The 23,369-nt window shown below is 44.2% G+C and overlaps 1 protein-coding gene across 2 annotated transcripts; it reads right to left on the bottom strand.

The window, feature by feature from the left end:
* Nucleotides 1-55: 55 nt before the first annotated feature.
* On the bottom strand, nucleotides 56-5,528 carry LOC130282373 (beta-microseminoprotein-like). 2 transcript variants are annotated; one of them, XM_056530560.1, is made up of 4 exons: nucleotides 5,522-5,528; nucleotides 2,586-2,691; nucleotides 2,148-2,247; nucleotides 56-350 (listed from the first exon to the last, which is right to left on the bottom strand). In XM_056530560.1, exons 1-4 carry the CDS (start codon nucleotides 5,522-5,524, stop codon nucleotides 224-226), a joined length of 336 nt encoding a protein of 111 aa, XP_056386535.1. In that variant the 5' UTR covers nucleotides 5,525-5,528; the 3' UTR covers nucleotides 56-223. The 2 variants fall into 2 exon arrangements, 1 of the variants encoding a protein (XP_056386535.1); XR_008846365.1 differs by lacking the exons at nucleotides 2,148-2,247; nucleotides 2,586-2,691; nucleotides 5,522-5,528 and adding an exon at nucleotides 1,676-1,814 and having other exon boundaries at nucleotides 213-350.
* Between the last annotated feature and the right edge of the window lie 17,841 nt (nucleotides 5,529-23,369).

The following is a 23,369-nucleotide window of genomic DNA, read 5'->3' as shown; positions in this document are numbered from 1 at the left end:
AAACATTCACCAAAGCGGTGTTATGTAATACCAGACAGTAATTATTAAGTATGCTTCATAGAGATTTATTGCAAGACTTGACACATTAAAGACTTTACATATGATAAAGAGTGGAACCGTGTGTTATGCAAACAGGAATAAGTAAAGGTAAACACAATGGAAACAATAAGGGTTTAGGTTTTGCTTCAGTGTTAAATACAGCCTTGTTTTGGGTTGAGACGCCTTAGCCAACCATGGCTTTGATCTCACATGGTTCTGATGGATTACTCTTTTTGGTCACTGTGTAACTACAGGATTCCTTATGAAATACAGCTACACATTCCTTCTTATCATAGATTGGTGTACGTGTCCTGTAACAGATAAAAAGGCAGAGTCACTCTAAAACCAAGAAGATAGTGGTATGCTGCACTACGGAAAAACCATTATCCCAGGGCTAGGTAATGAGAAAGCTTTATAAAGTTACGAAGAACAGCTTAAGTCTAGCAGAGCAGCAGCTAATCTTACAGAGCAATTTGCCGTATTTTTTTTTTTGGCTCCTAGACATCCTTACACGAAAGCCCATATGGCCTTATTCTTCATGAGACAACCACTTTAAGTATAGAATCACACAGTGTATATGCAGCATTTCACACTGCAAGAAATCCATCAGACAGTGGGAGATACGCTGCACATTTTCCTCACCTAAGCCCTGTGTGTAGTAAGATCTCGACAGGCGCCCAAGTCAGTCACTTTGGCGTGCTTGGCCTTCCTCCAAACGGCTGAGTCAGGGAAGCCTTGTGTCTGGTCATAGCAAAGTGCATTTCTGCTCCCCAACGGATTTCTGGCAGTGTGAAATATGCTCCTTATACACCATGTTTGACCCTACCCTAAAAGGTGATCAGTTGACTTTGCTGCAGCTCCAGTAATGGTACAGTTCTCTTTTATACCCAGACAGCCATCTGCAGCTCTTAGTACAGCTGTATTTGCTATTAGCTATGAGTGAAAACCCAACCCCATAAAAAGCCTTGTAACCAAACTTACAAGGGAAAAATTTCACATATGCAGAATAGAGACAACTCTGTTCATATACAGACATTTTGCAAGTCTTTAAAATGGAACAGCCGCTTGTACTTCGGAGACACAAATGACCAGCATCAATTTTGGAATGGACCAAACCAGGGGTGGACACAGACAGCAGAGGGCCCCTGTGCAAAGAATGTGCCTGGTGCCCCCCCCCCCACCATAGGTCTATTGTTCAGGAACCCCCCCCTGCTTCCATTAACCCCCTGCTCCTTGCATTCATCTCATCCTGCCCCTCCATCCTTTCACCCTCCACTTATATTCCCCCCCCCTGCTCTCTTCCATTCACACCTCCTGCCCCTGCTTCCATTACACCACCACTTCCCTTAACACCCCCCCCCCCCCCCATTTCTATTAAACCCCCCTCCTCCTATAAATTTAGATACATAGATATGAGATAGATAGGACAGATCAGTGTTTTCCAACCAGGGTGTCTTCAGCTGTTGCAAAACTAAAACTCCCAGCATGCCTGGACAGCCAGAGGCTTTCCTGGCATGCTGGGAGTTTTAGTCGTGCAACATGTAGGCACTTTTATTGAGAAAGACTGCAAACTTGCAAAACCCTAACCCGCTCATCTTTATAAAGTTACCTACTGTTCACACAGCCCTCAACTCACCGGGGATGCAGTGTAATCTGAGACAGGGGCCACATGATGCTGGGGATGAAGAGGAGCTGAGGCAGTTGTTCCTCATGAAGTTAGCGGAGGATGAAGCATGGCCTGATGCAGGGACAGGTCAGAGGGCTTGGAGCGGACTTCCTGTCTGTGCGGGGCACGTCTACTCCCACCAGCCCCTCTGCTCTTAAAGCGACAGTTACACTAACGGGGGGGCCTCCCTCTCAAGGCCCGGGCCCAGCATACAGATACCTCTATAGCTATGTCACTGGCAGTGGGCCCCCTTACTTGCTGGGCCCTTGTGCAGTTGAACCTGCCGCACATATGGTTTGTCCGCCCCTGGACCAAACGTAGTCACTAGTAGGCTACACTTGCTCCGTTGAAACCATAAGACTCAAGACAGGTTAGCTGACATTAAAGCATGTACATAGCCTGAAATAAAATAAAGTGTTTAACAAGAAGCTTTCTAACTTACAATGAACAACAGCTCATGCCATGTTTATTACAGGAGCACTCTTCACAGTCCAAAGTCCACGCGCTCCCTATTTTGTAAAATTTTCCTTTGTGCTCACAGCCTAACACAAGATACAAAAATTGAGAAAAAGCAAGTTTAAGGAAAGAGCAATATGCATAGTTTGACCATTATACTTCAGAACGGTAGGCATAACACTAACAATATAATTTTATACAAAAATCTGTTTTAGAAAGCAATGACTTGAATGGATTGTATATCCAAGTGTTTAAATTTTTTTTTTTTTTTTTTTTTTTTTTTTTATAATACACACACACTTAAATTATGCTAACCCAATGGCGGTATGCAAGTACAGAAGGCTCAGTACACACACACTCCCCACCCAGTTATACATGGCCCCTTCATATTTAAGTTCAAATAGGGAGTTTTACAGTTTGTTACCTGTAGTTCTTGTTTTCAAATTAAAGTTCAATTTTGAAGTCATACACTGAGCACTAGACAGTGCAACAGAGCATGCAAGCACAACACCAAGAGCCAGAAGGACTTTCTACGAGGGTGGGGGGGGGAAAAAAAAAAAAAAAAAAAAAAAAAAAAAAAAAAAGTTAAATAGTTGGTCTGCACAATTTTGTGACAATATACAGTATACACACACACACGCTAAATTTCTCATGATTCCACCCATAGCATATATGGATAATTTGTTAACCTGATTGGGCCAAAATGACACATACAATTCACCAAGCTCTGTGTTTTATCTCCCCACTGTACAGCTTTCTGATGAACATGGGGGAGGGGGGGGTGTATGCCAACGCCGTGCGGGTGAGCCATTACTTTTTCTCTTGAAGTGGAGTACATTTGGACCTGGCTGGGTTTATGTTAGTACACCACCATTTATCCTAGTGTCATTCGAATGTGCTTTAGTGCTCAGTATAAGCTGTAGTGCTGTGTCAGGTTTGGTAGCTGACTTGTCTACTGTTGTGCACAGCAATTTACACCTCTGCTTTTTCTGTCTAGCTTGTACCAGAAATGGCTTTACTATTTGCATACTTGTTGGGAAACAAATCCCTTAAACCACAAACTCTTTTCAGAAGCAAAAAGCTGCAAGCATGTACATGGGGGGACGGGGAAAAAAAATAAAACCACACACAAACTTTGAAACATGAGGAAACAAAGAGGAGACACATGCTGTAGTAAATTCCCATAAAATGTGAAACCAAAATGAGTTTAGTATGCAAGAAGCCTTTATTTGAGAAAATGTTTTTTTTATAGTCTGAATTAAGTTAGGGCTATACAGCATTTAAAGGGGTACTCCACCTCTATTCATCTTGTCCCCCTATTCAAAGGATAGGGGATATGATGTCCGATTTCAGGAATCCAGCTTCAGGGACACCACCCCCCCCCCTTGACTGGCCTGGGACACAGGCTTGTATGTGCCCCCCTCCAGGTCTACTCATTGTACGTGAATGAAGGGGACATGGAGTGATGTCAAACATGAAAGCCCGAAGCTTGTGTTCTGAACAAATAAGAATGATGGGGTGATGGCCTAGAGATCGCAGGGGAGGGGTCCCGGCAGCAGACATCTTATACTCTATCCTTTGGATAGGAAAGAAGATGTCTCGGGCAGAGTACCCCCTCTAAAGCCACTGAAAGAGTGAATATTGTATGGCTGTATTACTGATTATGGTTGTTGACTTCAGTGACAGAATCCCACCCACCATGTGACCCATGGAAGTTAGCCATGGTAGTGGCCTAACTTCTTGTGTAACCCTAGCCTCAGATGTGCTGTATATGAAGAAATTGATTATTAGGCCAAGTTCACACTAACTTCTCTCCAATGTATTTTATGCAAGTATTTTTTTTGTCAGTATTAAAAATATATAAAAAAAAAGTTGTCCACTTGCTGATGAAAATGAAAACCACAAAAACTATATTTAACACCATGGGAATTTAGCATAAGGCACAATTCACACAATAGAAATCCCACAGAAATTCTGGGCAGATTCCACTTGCAGTAGTGGTTCATGGATTTCAGTAGGATTATGCTGCTTAGTGCACACATCATAGGTTCCATACTGGAACGTCCAACAGGGAATTGGATTCTGGCAGAAGATTGAACAGGTTGAATTTTTGGGTAAAATCTTAAAGTGCTGCAGACATCAGCGCTGATCCCAGCTCATTTGGAACAATGCAGATCCATTGTGGAAATTCCTTAGAGAATTTAAGTAGCGTCAGAGTCTTAGTCCGTGTTCACACATCAGAATTTCCATGCCAGATTCTGGACATCTGGCACGGATATTCCACCGATTATGCTGCACTGTGCACACAGTGGAATTTCCGTGCCAGATGTTTCCGGTACGGAAATTCCATTTTGCACGCCTGCACAAAGAATGAACATGTTCATTCTTTGTGCAGAGTCCACACGGAATGCATAGAGGTCTATGAGGCGGCGTATTCCTGTCCGGTTCTAGCGGCAGCATATTATGTCGGCACACGCACTATATTCCATGTGGACATTCCAGAGGGTAAACATAGCTTTAGAGTGCTTTCTCACCACATGTGAAGCGATCCATGGCACAGATACATCAACAAATAACCAAAAATTAGGTGCAGAGAGGCACAGGCTGCATTGATTTCAAGTGCCCAGTCAGCTAGTGACCACGGGTTGGTCATTTTCCAAATGTATCTGGCATTAGTCTCACTCAAAACCATGGTGTCCAAGACATACCTTGACTACATTCAGATAATTTTTCCAATTGTATACACTAGCTGGCTTTGTCAAAGCCAATGAAATCAGTAGCGTTCACACCTGTTGAAAGTCTACAACTCCCAACATGCCCAGACAGCCAAAGGCTTTCCAGGCATGCTGGGAGTTTGTTTTGCCATGAAGGAATACATTGGCATCCCATTTTCACAATTAAACATCATGTAAAAGCTAATAAATTTTTTTAATATATATATATTATACTAAGGGTGCATTCAGATCACAATTTTGACAGTTTCTCTTTTTTTATTTAAACACATACCTTAAAAACCTGACAAACAAAAGTTGTATGCAATAGTGTGCCCAATACAGTTTGCGTTGACTACAATATAAGAGTTACATATACTTTTTCATAAAAGGACAAAAACTATTTTTTAGACAAAAAAACAGCACACAAAACCAATGGTAAAGATTTGTGCACTAGAAAAAAAAAATTATCTATCACAGTCATATAGATTTTTGTATAAGTTGCCATGTGGGTGGTCAATGTATACAGCAAGCAATACTGTTGAGTACAATTTACAAATACAAAACCATATAGCAAAAAACCTGATCTAAATGCACCCATGCTGTTCAATACTAATGCTATGTGAAAGCCCCCAGACAGCCAACTTACCATTGTAGCTGAGTAGCTGCTGCAGGTAGGAATCCCAGTGCTCAGAGTAACATATTTATACCATGTGACTAATGGTAATTAATTATCTGACACATAATATATTTGCAAAGGGATTAAGAAATTTGGAAAAGTGATATTTCCTTTAGCAATTCATACAGGTGTGTACGCAGTAGACGTGTACCTGCAGGTCATCATATATCGTATGTCTGGGAAATTTTGCTGAAGATGGGAAATGTCATGAAACTATGTTGAAGCTGAGAAATGGTAAATAAAAAGGCTTCACTATTTCAAATAGGTGTGTCTCTTGCTCCCACCACTACCACTGTTCAATTCAGAACTTAATTCTAGTTTCTTGTCTCACTGACCAGCAAGGTTGCCAATGTTTTTTTTTCACACACTGACTCATAATCCTCATAATCCACACTGACCCACAATCTCTAAATATTTGGACGAAACATTGCTTTGATTCTCTTAATCCATAAAAGGACTTTTTTTTGTGTGAGAGATGCTGTGAGTAATTTGTTATTGTATTAGAACTGACACATTTTGAAGACATTTTTTTTTAACCTCGGAAGGACAATTGCTGTTAGGCTAGGTTCAGACTATGGAATCTCTGGGCAGAAAATTTCCGCCCGGAGATTCCGAGTGCGGCCAGCGCTGACTGAATCAGTTGGCACTAGGACCGCGCGGACACTGCAGTCTCCAATAGACTGCAATGTGTTCCGCTCGGATTTCCACCTGAAGAAAGAGCGACGCCTTTCTTCAGGCGTAAATTTCCAAGCGGATTTTCGGTTCAAAAATTCCGCTTCACAAATTCCGAAGTGTGAATTTTTTAACGGAAAACCATTCACTACACTATACATTTTAGCAAGCGTAATTTCCGATTGCAATTTCAAAGCGAAATTGCAGGCGGAAATTCCGTAGTCTGAACCTAGCCTTAGGGCAAGTTTCCACTTGGCTTTTTTCTTGGCAGTTTTTGGATATCTGCCACTGCAGTTTTTGAGCCAAATCCAGTAATGTATTCAAAAGGAATAGGACATATAAAGGAAGGACTTATACTTCTTATGGATCCACTTCTGACTTTGGCTCAAAAACTGCAGTGGCAGATCTCCACAAACTGCCAGAAAAAAAAAAAGTGGATAATTAGCCTAAGGCTATAATTCCTCTTTTTCTGGGGAAAAAAGCCAAGAAAAACGCCAATTCTGCTGCATGGCGTTTTTTCATCCAAAAAACGCTGCGGCCAGATAATAGCTGTAAATCAATGAGAAATCGCTAAATTCTTATTCCACTTGGCATTTTTCACTTTGGTGTTTTTTTAATCGTTTTGGCGTTTTTTCACTCTTTTTTGGCATTTTTCAGATCGTTGATAATCGCAGCATGTTGAGCCACTGGCGATTTTTTTAGTCAAAATTGTGGCATTTTTCTCCCATAGAAGTCTATGAGAGTGAAAAAATGCCAAGAAAAACTATGTGTGGGTTTTAACTTTGGCATTTTTGCAGGCGGTTTTCATTCTTTTTTGGACTTTAGCAATCAAAAAAAGTGATGGAGATACCTTTTTTTTAAATATAATTTCTTAGGGTACCATTTAAAAAAAATATTAAATATATATATATATATATATATATATATATATATATATAGTAGTGAAGGTAAAAATTGTATCTAACGAAATGTATCTTTTTTATGACAAAATTTTTATATTTTTATTACTTTTTAATGTAGCCGCTAATAATAAAAATGTAGTGTGTGTGTGTGTTTCATTTTTTTCTTTATTAAACTTTTTTTTAGGTAGTACTACTACTCCCAGCATGGAACACAATGTTCCATGATGGTAATAGTAGTGCCTGTACTAATAGACAGATCTTCCGTTGCGATCCTCCTGTATAATGTATAGACACGGCCGGCCGCTCTTCTATGGTCCCCTGCACTGCCGCATATATACACCTATTCATATTTCCCGCAGAGCTGTGATTGGCCAGATGGTTCCGGCCAATCACAGCTCTCTGTGGGATATATCAATATGTGTATATATACGGCCGTGCAGGGTTCCATAGGAGAGCGGCCGCATCTATACATTATACAGGAGGATCACAGCGGGTGTCAGTTGTGACATCCGCTGTGATCTTTCCTTAACTGCAGGTACTACAGCTCCCAACATGGAGCGCACTCTGCTTCATGCTGGGAGCTGTAGTACCTGCATTAATAGACAGATCGCAGCAGGTGTCAGAAGTTACACTGTATACATCGCTGGCATCTCTGCTCTGCACTATACTCCAGCCAGCCACTCACTCGTTCATAATTCTTTCAGAGCTGTGATTGGCTGCAACCATCTGGCCAATCGCAGCTCTGGGCGGAAAATATGAATGAGTGATGTTCTATTCACATCACTGGCCTGATTATTGTGCAGAGATGTGAACGCTGTATAGAGCCACTCGCATCTCTGCTATATTATGGATGATCGAATCAGGACTGACACCCGGGGCGATATGTCTTTAGTACAGGTACTACTACGCCCATCATGGAACAGTCTGTTCCATGCTGGGAGTAGTTGTACTACCTAAAAAATGTAAAAAGTAGAGAGAAAAAAAGTGAAACACACACACTTTATAAAAAAAAAAAAAAATGTTGTTATAAAATATATACATTTCGTTTAATAAAAACTTTTCCTTCACTGCTGCATCCTTTTTTTTTTTTTTTATCTCAAAAAACGCAGCACAAAAAAATATAGTGGAATCCTAGCCTTAATGTATAGAGATGAGCGAATCGAAGCTGACAAACCCGAATTTGTTACAAATTTCATGAAATATTGGATTTGCAACGAATGCGAATATCGCTGCGATTCTATAGCGCAAATTGCTTCATTAAACTCCATTTACTACGTTCCAGGCTCCAGGGCATCTAAAATGGCAGATTCACATGTCAGTACATGGGGCAAGGAATGCTGGGAAGGCAGGAAGGGAAGTAGGCAGAATCACATGCACCGGCTTGTGTTTTTACTTACTTTTATAAGTGTACTGTACCGCATTTCTGAACTCATAAGTGCATACTACATATGTACATCTCAGTAGTGTACTATTTTATACCTGATAATTAGTGATGTCGCGAACATAAAATTTTCGGTTCGCGAACGCGAACTTCCGCAAAAGTTCGCGAACCGGGCGAACCGCCATTGACTTCAATGGGCAGGCGAAGTTTAAGACACACAGGGACTCTTTATGGCCACAATAGTGATTTAAAAGTTGCTTCAAGGGGACTAACACCTGGACTGTGGCGTGCCGGAGTGGGATCCATGGCAAAACTCCCATGGAAAATTACATAGTTGATGCAGATTCTGATTTTAATCCATAAAGGGCATAAATCACCTAACATTCCTAAATGGTTTGAAATAATGAGCTTTAGCCCCCTTTTAGGCATCACATAGTTAGATCCCCCCTTTAGACAGCACATAGATTCCCCCATATTAGGCAGCACATAGTTAGAGCCTCCCTTTAGGCAGCACATAGTTAGATCCCCCCTTTAGGCATCACATAGATTCCCCCATGTTAGGCAGCACATAGTTAGAGCCCCCCTTTAGGCAGCACATAGTGGGATTTAAACCTAAGGCCCCAGCACTGCAAGTCAGCAGTGCTAACCTCTGAGCCACCATGCTACCCTTACCATACATCTAATATGCACAGTTGCTAAAATGGACAGAGATGTCAGCAGAGAGTACCAGAAAAATTAGGCATGTACACATGGCTCAAAAATTTGGTATTGTTGCAGCCGCAGCTGTAGCAGCGCCCAGAAAAATTGCGGCAGCATAAAAAGTGCAGCACCACAGGCCAGAAAAATTAGGCATGTACACATGGCTGAAAAATAAGAAAAAGCGCATATCCCAGAGTCCAGAAGACTCTATAATGCAGGACGGAGAAACAGACAAAGAAATTATTTTCTAAATAAAATTTTTCATCAAATAAAGAAACAGAGTTCTTCCCTCTCTGTATTTTACTTTTGAAAATTTAAGTAAAAAAATCACATGCAGCAAGCGTTCCCTTGTGTAATGGTTAGTACTCTTGAAAATTCAAGTTTAAATTATCATAAAGTCCAGAAGACTCTATAAAGCAGGACGGTGAAAAACACAAAGAAATCCTTTTCAAAAGTGCGCCATGGCCATGTTGGAATGCCTGAAATGACCACACACCTTCCTGGACTGCTTCAGGACATCCTGTAAGCCTGGGTACTTGAGCACAAAGTGTTGTACAATCAGATTACACACATGTGCCATGCACGGCACATGTGTCAACTTGCCCAACCTCAATGCCGCCAACAAATTTGTTCCATTGTCACAAATCACCCTGCCGATCTCCAGTTGGTGCGGAGTCAGCCACTGGTCCACCTGTGCGTTCAGGGCCGACAGGAGCGCTGGTGCGGTGTGACTCTCCGCTTTGAGGCAAGTCAACCCCAAGAGGGCGTGACACTGCCGTATCCGGGATGTGGAATAGCACCTCGGGAGCTGGGGGGGTGCCGGTGATGTGGAGCAAGACGCAGCAGTGGAAGAGGACTCGGCCGAGGAGGTTATGGAAGAGGATGGAGTAGGAGGAGTAGAGGAGGTGGCAGCAGGCCTGCCTGCAAGTCGTGGCGGTGTCACCATGTGTAGGTGATATACCTGCCCTGACCATGCTTTGCAGACCAGGTATCAGTGGTCAGATGGACCCTTGCCCCTACACTGTGTGCCAGACATGCCATAATTTCCTTTTGCACAATGGAGTAAAGGTTGAGGATTGCCTTTTGTGCAAAAAAAATTTCGTCCGGGTACCTTCCACTGCGGTGTCCCAATGGCTACACATTTTTTAAAGGCCTCAGACTCCACCAGCTTGTATGGTAAAAGCTGGCGGACTAGCAGTTCCGACAAGCCAGCTGTCAGACGCCGGGCTAGGGGGTGACTTTGAGACATTGTCTTCTTGCGCTCAAACATCTCCTTGACAGACACTTGACTGTGGGCAGATGAGCAGGAACTGCTCAAGGCGAGATGGAGAGGCGGATGGTTGAGAGGGGGCAAGGAGGGCAGCAGTGGTTGACCTCGCTGAAGATGCTGGACCAGGAGGAGGATGGCGGCTTTGATTTTGTGTGCTGCTAATACTGACGTGTTGATCCCATAGATGTTTGTGATGTTACATCGTGTGCCTTCGCAAAGCAGTTGTGCCTAGGTGAGTGTTGGACTTCCCACGACTCAGTTTCTTCTGGCACAGGTTGCAAATGGCCTCGCTGTTGTCAGAGACAGACACACAAAAAAAATGCCACACTGCTGAACTCTGCGATGACGGCATTCTGGTGGTGGCAACAGCATGCTTTGTTTGTCATCCTGTCTGGCTGACCCCGAGTGCCGATGCATGCTGTCTGACTGTGCCACTAGCTCCTTGCGACGATCTCCCCCTGCTTCCAACTCGTCTCCTCCTCCTCTCTGTCTCACATCTGAACTTTCCCCCTCTTCTTCTCTTCTAGCGGGCACCCACGTGGCATCCACGGACACATCGTCATCATCAACACCTTCACCGCTATCTGACACCTCAAGAAAGGAAGCAGCAGCGGGTACAACATCATCATCACACCGTACGTCCATGTGTGTAATGCTGCCTGACTGAGACATATCCCTGTTAACTACATCCTCTGGCAATAATGGTTGCGCATCACTCATGTCTTCAAACTGATGTGTAAATAACTCCTCTGACGGATCAAGTAAAGCTGCTGTGGTGCTAGTGTTGGCGGCAGGCGGGCAAGTGGTAGCATGAGAGGTGCCCGAAGCTAACCTAGAGGAGGAGAAGGATGGTGTGTCAAGGTTCCGAGCGGAAGCTGTAGGAGATTGGGTGTCTTGTGATAGCCAGTCAACTAAGTCCTCAGAACTTTCAGGGTTCAGGGTACGTGGCCTCTGAACACTGGCCATTCTAGGGCCAAAGGGAATCCCAGCACCACGACGGCCCCTGCGGAGTAGCCTTCCTCTGCCTGCAATTGTTTGGTTACATTTGCACAAGTGTCACACCAAATGTGATTTGCACTAGGGTGACACAATTTTCCCTGCAGGCAAATAAACTGGTAACTTTGACGTGAACTGACAGTGACGACTGGTTTTATTTAACAGCCAAAAAAGTTGTTGTTTTTTTAAATTTGCACAACTGTCACACCTAATGTGATTTCCACTAGGGTGACACAATTTGCCCTGCAGGCAAAAAAACTGGCAACTGTGACGTGAACTGACAGTGACGACTGGTTTTATTTAACAGCCAAAAAAGGTATATTTTTTTTTAATTGCACAACTGTCACACCTAATGTCATTTGCACTAGGGTGACACAATTTGCCCTGAAGGCCAAAAAACTGGCAACTGTGACGTGAACTGACAGTGACAACTGGTTTTATTTAACAGCCAAAAAAGGTATATTTTTTTTAATTGCACAACTGTCACACCTAATGTCATTTGCACTAGGGTGACACAATTTGCCCTGAAGGCCAAAAAACTGGCAACTGTGACGTGAACTGACAGTGACAACTGGTTTTATTTAACAGCCAAAAAAGGTTTTTTTTTTTTTTACTTTGCACAACTGTCACACCTAATGTGATTTGCACTAGGGTGACACAAATTGCCCTGCAGGCAAAAAAAAACTGGCAACTGTGACGTGAACTGACAGTGACGACTGGTTTTATTTAACAGCCCAAAAAGTTTTTTTTTTATTTGCACAACTGTCACACCAAATGTGATTTGCACTAGTGTGACAATGAGCAAAAATTTTTGCCAGCGGAGTTCCCCTTTTAAGCAGTGGTCCCCAACCAGGATGCCTCCAGCTGTTGCAAAACACACGTACTGATATATTGCAGCCCTTTGAATACTGTAGTAGTTAGTTGCTTTAAAGAAAAAAGCTTGCCAGCGGAGTTCCCCTTTTATGCAGTGGTCCCCAACCAGGGTGCCTCCAGCTGTTACAAAACACACGGACTGATATATTTCAGCCCTTTGAATGCTTGAAGGAACTTAAGTTTGATTCTGGAGTACCCCTTTTAACCAGCGGTTCCCTCCCAACCAGGGTGCCTCCAGCTGTTGCAAGACACATGGACTGATACCTTTCAGCCCTAAAAAGGGCTTTTTTGGGTGCTGTCCTTAAAGCAGAAGTTACACTAGTGCTTTAGAAGTAAACTGGACCCTGAATACACCCCCTAGCAGCAACCTAACTATCGCTTTCCCTATACAGCAGTAGCAGCTTCTCTAACCCTCCACTTCCTAAGCCTGCCGCATGCTGAATGAGGGTAAAATGGCATCCATGCAAGAGGTAGGAGGGTCTGGAAGGGAGGGACTGCTGCTGATTGGCTGTAAATGTGTCTGCTGACTCTGACTCACAGGGTCAAAGTTTACTGCAATGTTAAAGTATAGGGGGCGGATCGAACTTCACTTATGTTCGCCCGGTGATGAGAACGCGAACATGCTAAATTCGCTGGGAACTGTTCGCCGGTGAACAATTCTCAACATCTCAACTGTTAATCTGTCAAGGGCCTACATACTGTGAAAGGACAGCCAAAAGTAATCACTGGCTTGTGTTTTATTCCAATACATTTATTAACCCCTTAAGGACTGAGCCCTTTTTTTGCAATTCTGACCACTGTCACTTGCATAAATAACTCTGGGATGCTTTTACCGATTATTCTGATACCGAGAAAATTTTTTCGTGATATATTCTACTTTAACACAGTGGTAAATTTTTGTTGTTACTTGCATCCTTTCTTGGTGAAAAATCCCCAAATTTCATGAAAATTTTGAAAGTTTTGCATTTTTCTAACTTTGAAACTCTCTGCTTTTAAGGGAAATGGATATTCCAAATAAATTATATATTGATTCACATATAAAATATGTCTACTTTATATTTGCATCATAAAGTTGACATATTTTACTTTTGGACGACATCAGAGGGCTTCAAAGTTCAGCAGCAATTTTCCAATTTTTCACAAAATTTTCAAAATTGGAATTTTTCAGGGACCAGACCAGTTTTGAAGTGGATTTGAGGGGTCTTCATATTAGAAATACCCCATAAATTACCCCATTATAAAAATGCACCCCAAGTATTCAAAATGACATCAGAAAGTGTGTTAACCCTTTAGGTGTTTCACAGGAATAGCAGAATAGGGAAGGAGAAAATTCAAAATCTTAATTTTTTACACTCGCATGTTCTTGTAGACCCAGTTTTTGAAATTTCACAAGGGGTATAAGGAGAAAAAGCCTCCCCAAAACTTGTAACCCAATTTCTCTCGAGTAAGTACCTCATATGTGGATGTCAAGTACTCTGTGGATGCACTACAAGGCTCAGAAGGGAAGGAGCGACAATGGGATTTTGGAGAGTGAGTTTTTCTAAAATGTCTCTTTGGGGGGCATGTCCCATTTAGGCAGCCCCTATGGTGCCAGAACAGGAAAAGAAAATACAACATGGCATACCATTTTGGAAACTAAACCCCTTAAGGAATGTAACAAGGGATACGCTAAGCCTTAACACCCCACAGGTGTTTGACAACTTTTCGTTAAAGTTCGATGTGTAAATGAATTTTTTTTTTCTTCACTTAAATGCTGGTTTTCCCCCAAATTTTACATTTTTACAAGGGGTTATAGGAGAAAATGCCCCCCAAAATTTGTAACCCCAACATACCCCATGTGTGAACATGAAGTGCACTGCGGGCGCTCTACAATGTTCAGAAGAGAAGAAGTCACATTTGGCTTTTGGAAAGCAAATTTAGCTGAAATGGTTTTTGGGGGGCATGTCGCATTTAGCAAGCCCCTATGGTGCCAGAACAGCAAAAAAAAACACATGGAATACTATTTTGGAAACTACACCCCTCAAGGAACGTAACAAGGAGTACAGTGAGCCTTAAAACCCCATAGGTGCTTGACAAATTTCCTCTAAAGTTGGACGTGAAAATGAAAAATTTGATTTTTTTCACAAAAATTCTGGTTTTACCCCAAATTTTTCATTTTCACAAGGGGAAATTGGAGAAATAGCCTCCCAAAATGTGTAACCCCATTTCTTCTGAGTATGGAAATACCCCATATGTGGATGTAAAGTGCTCTGTGGGTGAACTACATTGCTCAGAAGAGAAGGAGCGCCATTGAGCTTTTGGTGAGAGAATTTGGTTGGAATAGAAGGGGGAGGCCATGTGTGTTTACAAAGCCCCCCGTGGTGCCAGAACAGTGGACCCCCCCCCACATGTGACTCCATTTTGGAACCTACACCCCTCACAGAATTTAATAAGGGGTGCACTGAACATTTACACTCTATTGGCATTTCACAGATCTTTGGAACAGTGAGTGGGCTGAGCAAATGAAAAATAAAACTTTTCAATTTCACGGACCACTGTTCCAAAAATCTGTCAGACACCTGTGGGGTATAAATGTTCACTGTACCCCTTATTACAATACGTGAGGGGTGTAGTTTCCAAAATGGGGTCACATGTGGGGGGGTCCACCGTTCTGGCACTATGGGGGCTTTGTAAACACACATGGCCTTAAATTTCGGACACATTCTCTCTCCAGAAGCCCAATGGCGCTCCTTCTCTTCTGAGCATTGTAGTTTGCCAGCAGATCACTTTACATCCACATATGGGGTATGTTCTTACTCAGAGGAAATGGGGCTACACATTTGGGGGGGGGGGGGCTTTTTTCCTACTCTCCCTTGTGAGGGTAACACCAGCATTTTAGTGAAAAAGAATTTTTTTTCTTCATTTTCACATCCAATTTTAACAGAAATGTGTCTAACACCTGTGGGGTGTTAAGGCTCACTTTACCCCTTGTTACATTCTGTGAAGGGTGTAGTTTCCAGCCAAGTTGTGGAGAATGACGTTGAAGCCAATGAAGACCAAGAAGTAGCTCCGGAGTACAATGTGGTAGCACAGAGAACTAAGTTTTTTTCCTTATGCAAATTTCCTACTTGCATGACGAGGGGTTCCATGCCAAATTGCACCTTACAGTTCAGATTTTGTCCATTAACAGAAGAAATGTAGAAGGGCTTGGCAAGACGAGACACTGGAGGATAGTGTTTATGGACCTGGTAGGCACCAATAAAGCTACCAGCGGAACTGGAGTCCAAAAGAGCAGAAGCAATGAAAGACGTCTTGGCAGAGCAAAATACATGAGGAGAGGCAATATTAACATCTAGGGAAGCCACTCCTACTTTTCCAAGTTGAGAGCGTTCTCCCGGACACGGAGGACGTATAGAACAGTCTTTGAGAAAGTACTCCGGACTGGAAGGAAGTGTGAAACATGCGTCCTGAATGGCACACGTGTTGAATCTGGTTGTCAAGCACTTCCTCAAGTCTTCACCCCATTTGCAAAACATCCTGAAAATGGCAAGGGAACTGTGCATGCACTTCAGCCATTCGTACACCTCCAAGCACACCTTCCTTGAGCTGCAGCATCAGAACGGTATCCCACAATATAGTCTTATTTGTGATGCTGCCACACGTTGGAATTCCACCCTCCACATGTTGGACAGACTATACGAACAAAGAAAAGCCATCACCGATTTCTTGATGACCCAAGCAGATAGGACTACTCCTCTGTGAAACTTCAATGTGAACCAGTGGCAGCTCATACGTGACACCTGCCGTTTGCTGAAGCCCTTTGAGGATGCCACATTATTTGTAAGTCGCCTGGATTATGCCATGAATGACGTAATTCCACTCCTACATTTCCTACAACAAATGATTGAAATGGTGGCTGGTCACAGCAAAAGAGACGTTGCGACTACATCTCAAGACTACATGAGCCCTGTGGGGGCTGAACTGGAGGAGGAGGATGAAGGGCAGAGCGGAGCACAGTTTAGGTTGGATGAGATGGCCGGTGTTTCTAGTCATCGGACAGGAGAAGAGGAGCAGGAGCAGCCAGAGGAGCTGGAGGGTTATGAGGAAGACGAGACAGAGGACCCAGACACACTGTGGCAGTATGCAGTGGAGATGGAGGCAAGTAGTCCCTCCGAGTCACTGGCGCAAATGGCACGATACATGCTCAGTTGTTTGCGTAGTGACCCCCAAATTGTCAAAATTCGTCAGCGGGATGACTTCTGGATCTTTACCTTATTAGACCCTCGCTACCGTCCCAGAATGGGGGCCTTTTTTACACCCACTGAGAGGGAGGACAAACTGACCTACTTCAGAGAGATTCTACATAGTCAGTTGGCCAATGCCTATCGGCCACATGGTCCATCCACTCACAGGTCTGACTCGGGGGGCCCTCTGCGCTCACCTTCCACTGCCATGGCTGCTGGGGAGGGGAGGGGTGGCAGGAGCAGTACCAGCTCAATCAGCAGCAGCCTGAGTCTACAGTCGCTGATGAGTAGCTTTCTTCACCCGCATAGTGAAGCAACTCATCAGCAGCAGGTAGACATGGAGCAGGACCTGAACCAGCAGGCCATGCCAAAAACCATTGAAGATCCGCTGGACTTCTGGGCAGCCAAACTTGATTTATGGCCGCAACCAGCAGAGTTTGCCCTGGAAAAGCTGTCCTGCCCGGCTAGTAGTGTGCCATGAGAGCGGGTGTTTAGTGCGGCCGGGGCCAAAGTCACCCCAAGGCGAACTCGTCTGTCCACTAAAAAGGTGGAGAGACTGACGTTTGTCAAGATGAATCAGGGATGGATCAGCCAGGATTTCCAGCCACCAATGCCAGATGCCTCAGAGTAGATTGACGATGCTGCTACACCAACACTTCCCAATTATGGTTATGAAACCCTCTTGGGTTATCAATTAGGGTTATGAAACCCTCTTTGGTACTGCGATTGCCTGCTCCTGGCTCATCCTGTGTATTTCAGGAACTACTTGCCTCACAGATGCCTCGGGCCTTGGCCCTTTAATTTTTGGATGTTTAGCAGTAGCTAAATACATGCTTAATGCAAATTTCAACATTGATCTTTAAATGTAAGTGGTTATGAAACCCTCATGGGTACTGCGAATGCCTGCTCCTGGCTCATCCTGTGTCTTTCATGAACTATTTGCCTCACTGATGCTTCTGGCCTTGGGCCTTTAATTTTTGGAAGTTTACCAGTAGCTAATACATGCTTAATGCTAATTTCAACAATGATCTTTAAATTCTCGGCGCTCTGCCAGGGCCATCGCCTACCTCACCGGGGCCGATCCGAGCACCTCACTAAACCATCCAATCGGTAGTAGAGACAGGCAGTGTGTACAAAGGCCAGGGACTTAATGAACCCGAGCTTATGACCCGCAATTAGTTGGAACTCAAAGCGGGCTGGTCTTGCCGCAGGCGGCACCCAGGTTGCTTCCCCTGGCATGACTCGTCCACACAGGTAGCTGGGAGGTGGCATGCTACAGAAGGAGACTGGCAGGACGTGGCAAGATGGCAGAAGGTCAGGGCAGGTAACACAGGTGCAGGGGAGGTAAGGTAGCAAGGAACAGGTACACGGTAACAAGGACACAGACTTTCACTATGGCACAAGGTAACCAAAGATCCGGCAGAGAACCAAGGGAGGAGCTGATATTTAAGGAAAGGGTGTAGGTGTAGACTAGAGATGAGCGAATCGAAGCTGACGAACCCGAATTCGTTACGAATTTCAAGAAATATTCGATTCCCCCACAGCCCTCGTTAACCATTTTATTAAAAGAAAAGAAAAAAATGCAGGTCATCGTCGTAGTCCACAGATTCCGATGTAGTCCGCATTGACGTATCTGAAACGAGAAGAAAAACCCCAAAAAATGGGTTAGTACCTGGAGAGATTAACTTACCACCCCCGTTCCAGCTCCGTCATCTTCCTGCATTGCTAAAAGTCCAGTGACGGAGCAGGAACGGAGGTGGGTAAGTGGCCTTGTGATCACCGTATCCAGCCATCTATACAGGGGGTCGTATGCTACATTAACGTAGCAGAGCGCAACTGCCGCTGCTACTTTTGCAAAATTACAACTTCCATCCTGCCCGGACCGCCTTTGGCTGTCTTGGCATGCTGGGAGTTGTAGCCCCTTCACTTTATGACGAAGCTAAGCTACAAACCACGCTAAACTCTCTAAACTACACTTCATCTGCCTTTAAAACTAAGTTAGCTACACTACACCCGTGTACAACTACGCCAACTATGCTAGAACTGGACTAACACTACACTACGCTAACTACTCTGAGACTACGCTGCGCTCACTATTCTAAGACTATGCTAGCAATATGCTACGCTAAATACACTAAAACTGCTAACGCTACACTACACTAAATACATTAAAACTGCGCTAAAACTAAGCTACGCTAAATACGCTAAAACTGCGCTTACACTACGCTAAATACACTAAAACTGCGCTATCAATAAGCTACGCTAAATACACTAAAACTACGCTAACACTACGCTAAATACACTAAAACTGCGCTAACACTGCGCTAAATACACTAAAACTGCGCTAACACTAAGCTACGCTAAATACACTAAAACTGCGCTAACACTAAGCTACGCTACAACTGTGCTAACACTACGCTATGCTAAATACGCTACAACTGCGCTAACACTATGCTACGCTAAAAACTGTAAAACTGCGCTAACACTAAACTAAAGCTACGCTAAAATTGAGCTAACGCTACGCTAACTAGACTAAAATCGCGCTAACACTACGCTAACTACTTTATACCTGTGTAAAACTACAACTCCCAGCATGCCTGGGCAGCCTTTAGCTGTCTGGGCATGCTGGGAGTTGTGGTGACTCCACTGCACTACAACTCTCAGCATACCCGGGCAGCCTTCAGCTGTTTGGACATGCTGGGAGTTGTGGTCCCATCAGCTAAACTACAACTCCCAGCATGCCCGGGCAGCCTTCAGCTGTGTGGGCATGCTGGGAGTTGTGGTCCCTTCGCTGTCTAATCTAAGCTAAACTACAACTCCCAGCATGCCTGGGCAGCCTTTAGCTGTGTGGGCATGCTGGGAGTTGTAGTCCTAAACTAAAACTCCCAGCATGCCTGGGCAGCCTTAAGCTGTCTGGGCATGCTGGGAGTTGTAGTCCCTTCGCTGTCTAATCTAAGCTAAACTACAACTCCCAGCATGCCTAGGCAGCATTTAGCTGTCTGGGCATGCTGGGAGTTGTAGTCCTAAACTACAACCCCCAGCATGCCTTGGCAGCCTTAAACTGTCTGGGCATGCTGGGAGTTGTAGTCCCTTTGCTGCCTAATCTAAGCTAAACTACAACTCCCAGCATGCCTGGGCAGCCTTTAGCTGTCTGGGCATGCTAGGAGTTGTAGTCCCTTCGCTATCTAATCTAAGCTAAACTACAACTCTTAGCATGTCTGGACAGCCTTTAGCTGTCTGGGCATGCTGGGAGTTGTAGTCCTAAACTACAACTCCCAGCATGCCTGGGCAGCCTTAAGCTGTCTGGGCATGCTGGGAGTTGTAGTCCCTTCGCTGTCTAATCTAAGCTAAACTACAACTCCTAGCATGCCTGGGCAGCCTTTTGCTGTCTGGGCATGCTGGGAGTTGTAGTCCTAAACTATAACTCCCAGCATGCCTGGGCAGCCTTTAGCTGTCTGGGCATGCTGGAAGTTGTTGTCCTAAACTACAACTCCCATGCTGGGAGTTGCGGTGCCTAAACTATGCTAAATTGCAACCTACACCTAATCTACCTACCTACGCTATTTGCGTAGTGCTGCGGATGCGCAGCACTACTTTAGCTGCGCCCGCTGCTCTACTTTCTGTTCCCCGTTCCCTGAGAGTTAACAGGGGACGGGGAGTAGAGCAGCGGGCAGGGAGGCAAGCAGTTGACAGCGCTTTCGGGCATAGGGATCCCGATAGCGCTGTCGACCGATCGCACTGGCGGGAGGCAAGTGGATGACATCTCTATCGGGCATAGGGATCCCGATAGAGCTGTCGACCAATGGCGCTGGCAGGAGGCAAGTGGATGATAGCGCTATCGGCATAGGGATCCCGATAGCGAAGGCGATCAAGTGCGCTGGCGGGTGCCACAGAGGCCATGAGAGCTCCATGTAGATTCGGCTATCACAGGGAGAGATCCTCTCCCTATGATAGCCCAAGTGAGACTGCGGTGAGCTGCGATACGTGATGATTATGTCACGTGACACTTGCACCCCCCCCCCCAGCCCCCGCAGTAACCAATGGTTGGGGGCTGGTGTGAGAGTGTCAGCCTATAGAATGTAATGGAGGCGGAGCGCTCAAGCTGAAAAAAGTGCTGAGTCACTCCATTACATTCTATGGCAAATTACAATCACCGGCTGTTTTAGTGTATTGTGGGAGGGAGCTTTAGTAATCGTAGTTGCAGCCTATTGGCGTTCTTTTAATGCCCCATAGTAGTTGTATTTAGGATTTAGGTCTGCACTGCATTAGGGTATAGTAGTTTGCTATGTCCTATTTAATGTTAGACAGGGTGTTCTTGGGGATCTTTTTGTTATGCTTGGTTGGCTTTGTTTCTCTGTTCTATGTCTGTGCCCTGTTTGTCTTTCTGTTGGCTGTATATCATATGTATGGTCCTGGTGCCCTGCCCTTCTCTGTCCTGGTCCTCCTGTGGGTTTTCCTGTGTGTATGCACTGATAATTTTTATGATGGGGACCCTAAAAGTGGTTGGTTGGAATGTACAAGGGCTCAATTCTAAGTTTAAAAGGGCCTTATGTCCGTACTTTGTGAAACAACAGTCTCCTCACATTATTTGCTTACAGGAGACTCATATTATGGGTCAAAGGGTTCTTGCTCTTAAAAGGGCCTGGATAGCGAGGGGCTACCATTCATCCTATTCTAATTATGCTAGGGTTGTCTCTGTGTTAATCACCAAGTCTCTGCCGCTGGCGGTCTCACAGGCTGCCTGTGACCATTTTGTGAGATATGGGATGTTACATTGTTCCTTGGGTTCCTTCTCCTTTGTTCTTGTCTCTGTTTATGTGCCTCCTCCTTTTCAGGTCTCAGTACTGGAGCTAGTTACTAACAAAAGGTCCAAATTGGCTAGGTCACTAAGAGGCAAATTTAACCTGAAATTGTGTAACAACTGTTATATTCTTCTCAGAGGCAGTGTCAGGATACTCAAGCCTAAAATGGAGTCTGCTGGGACTGGGAGTTCGGAGGTTTGCATTAAGCAGCTGCAGACTACTCTGGCTAATATGCACACCGAGATGCAGGTGTTGAAAAATAAATGTGATGCCTTTGAAGGACAGACTTCCCACAACGTGCACATTTATGGACAAGCAATTCAAGAGCTACGTGGGACGGTGCAGACATTATCTGACCGGATAACCCAATTGGAGGCTCAAGCTTCTGTACCAGCTACTTCCGTGTCTGCAATGAGTCCTAAGTTGCCGCCGTTCAGATTTGGCGGAGACCGCAACAAATTCCGGGGATTCCTCAATCAATGTAGGCTATACTTTGATGCAAATTCAACCCAGTTTCCTACTGACCGGTCTAAAGTCCTGTGTATCATCATGCTGCTGACACATAAAGCCATTGCCTGGGCTAGTCCACTGATTGAGACCCAAGATCCCCGGCTGAACAACCTTGAAGATTTCATCGACGCCATGAGTCAAATGTTTAATGATCCTAATCGAGGTGCTACAGCTGAAGCAGCACTACTAGCATTGCGCCAAGGCAGACGCCCCGTCACCGAGTATGCAATGGAGTTCAAGAGGTGGGCTATCGACACTGATTGGAATGACGCAGCGAAAATGTCTTTTTTTAGGAAAGGACTCTCCAGTGCATTAAAAGAGGAATGGAAGACAGCGTTTAGGTCACATTATGGACATTTTGAATACCTTGTTATGCCCTTTGGTCTTTGCAACGCCCCTGCTACTTTCCAACATCTCGTCAATGATATCTTCAGAGACCTTTTGGATCAGTTTGTAGTCATCTATTTGGATGATATCTTAATTTTCTCCAACTCTATGGAAGAACATCAGAAACATGTGAAATTGATTCTGGACCGTTTAAGGGAGAACCAACTCTACATTAAAATTGAAAAATGTGAATTTCATCAGACTGAAATCCAATTTCTGGGTTATATAATTTCACCCCGTGCTCTACACATGGACTCTAGCAAGATTAAAGCACTAGTAGACTGGCCTACCCTCAAAAACATAAAGCATGTTCAATGTTTCATAGGTTTTGCCAATTTCTATAGACGTTTCATTAGGAATTTTTCGGAGATCATTGCTCCTATTACACAGTTGACCAAGAAAAGAAATGCCTTTGCTTGGTCTCCTCAAGCACAAGAATCATTTTGTCTCCTAAAGTCTAAGTTTACTACAGCCCCAGTGTTAATTCATCCTGACCCAGAATGTGCCTTCATTGTGGAAGTAGATGCTTCAGACTGTGCTATAGGGGCTATTCTGTCTCACAGAACAGGAGACAAGGGTTTATTGCATCCCTGTGCCTTTTACTCCCGACGTTTATCACCCGCTGAGAAGAATTATGATGTGGGGAATAAAGAACTGTTAGCCATTATTGCAGCCTTCAAGGAATGGAGGCATCATCTTCAAGGAACCTCACAGCAAATAATTGTTCTAACTGATCACCGTAACTTGGAATTTGTTAGATCTGCCAGGCTCGTTGGAGTCTCTTTCTCAACCAATTCAACTTTGTAATCTCATACCGGCCTGGTTCCCAAAATGGCAAAGCGGATGCTCTATCTAGAATTTTTTCCAATGATTCTACTTCTATTATTCCACCCAAAACTATTGTATCTGAGTCTAACTTCGTGGGAGTAATCCATAATAAGGACTTGCTGGAAGAGATAAAAGAGGCCTATAACACCGATTCCTTGCTGTCTCAACCACCTGATGAGGTGCATTTAACGCTTAAGAACAAAACGTGGATCCACAGGCAGCAGCTATATATACCTGAAACAGTAAGATTGAAAATTCTAAAGCTTGCCCATGAT

The sequence above is a fragment of the Hyla sarda genome, chromosome 7 (genome assembly GCF_029499605.1).
Source record: "Hyla sarda isolate aHylSar1 chromosome 7, aHylSar1.hap1, whole genome shotgun sequence".
NCBI lineage: Eukaryota > Metazoa > Chordata > Amphibia > Anura > Hylidae > Hyla > Hyla sarda.
This window is presented reverse-complemented; position numbering and strand designations above follow the sequence as displayed.

Coding starts and splice junctions, on each gene's coding strand:
- LOC130282373 (XM_056530560.1), bottom strand. Junction 2,248..2,585: donor TTTGAAAACAAGAACTACAG/GTAACAAACTGT, acceptor ATCTTGTGTTAG/GCTGTGAGCACAAAGGAAAA. Junction 351..2,147: donor GGCATGAGCTGTTGTTCATT/GTAAGTTAGAAA, acceptor TATCTGTTACAG/GACACGTACACCAATCTATG.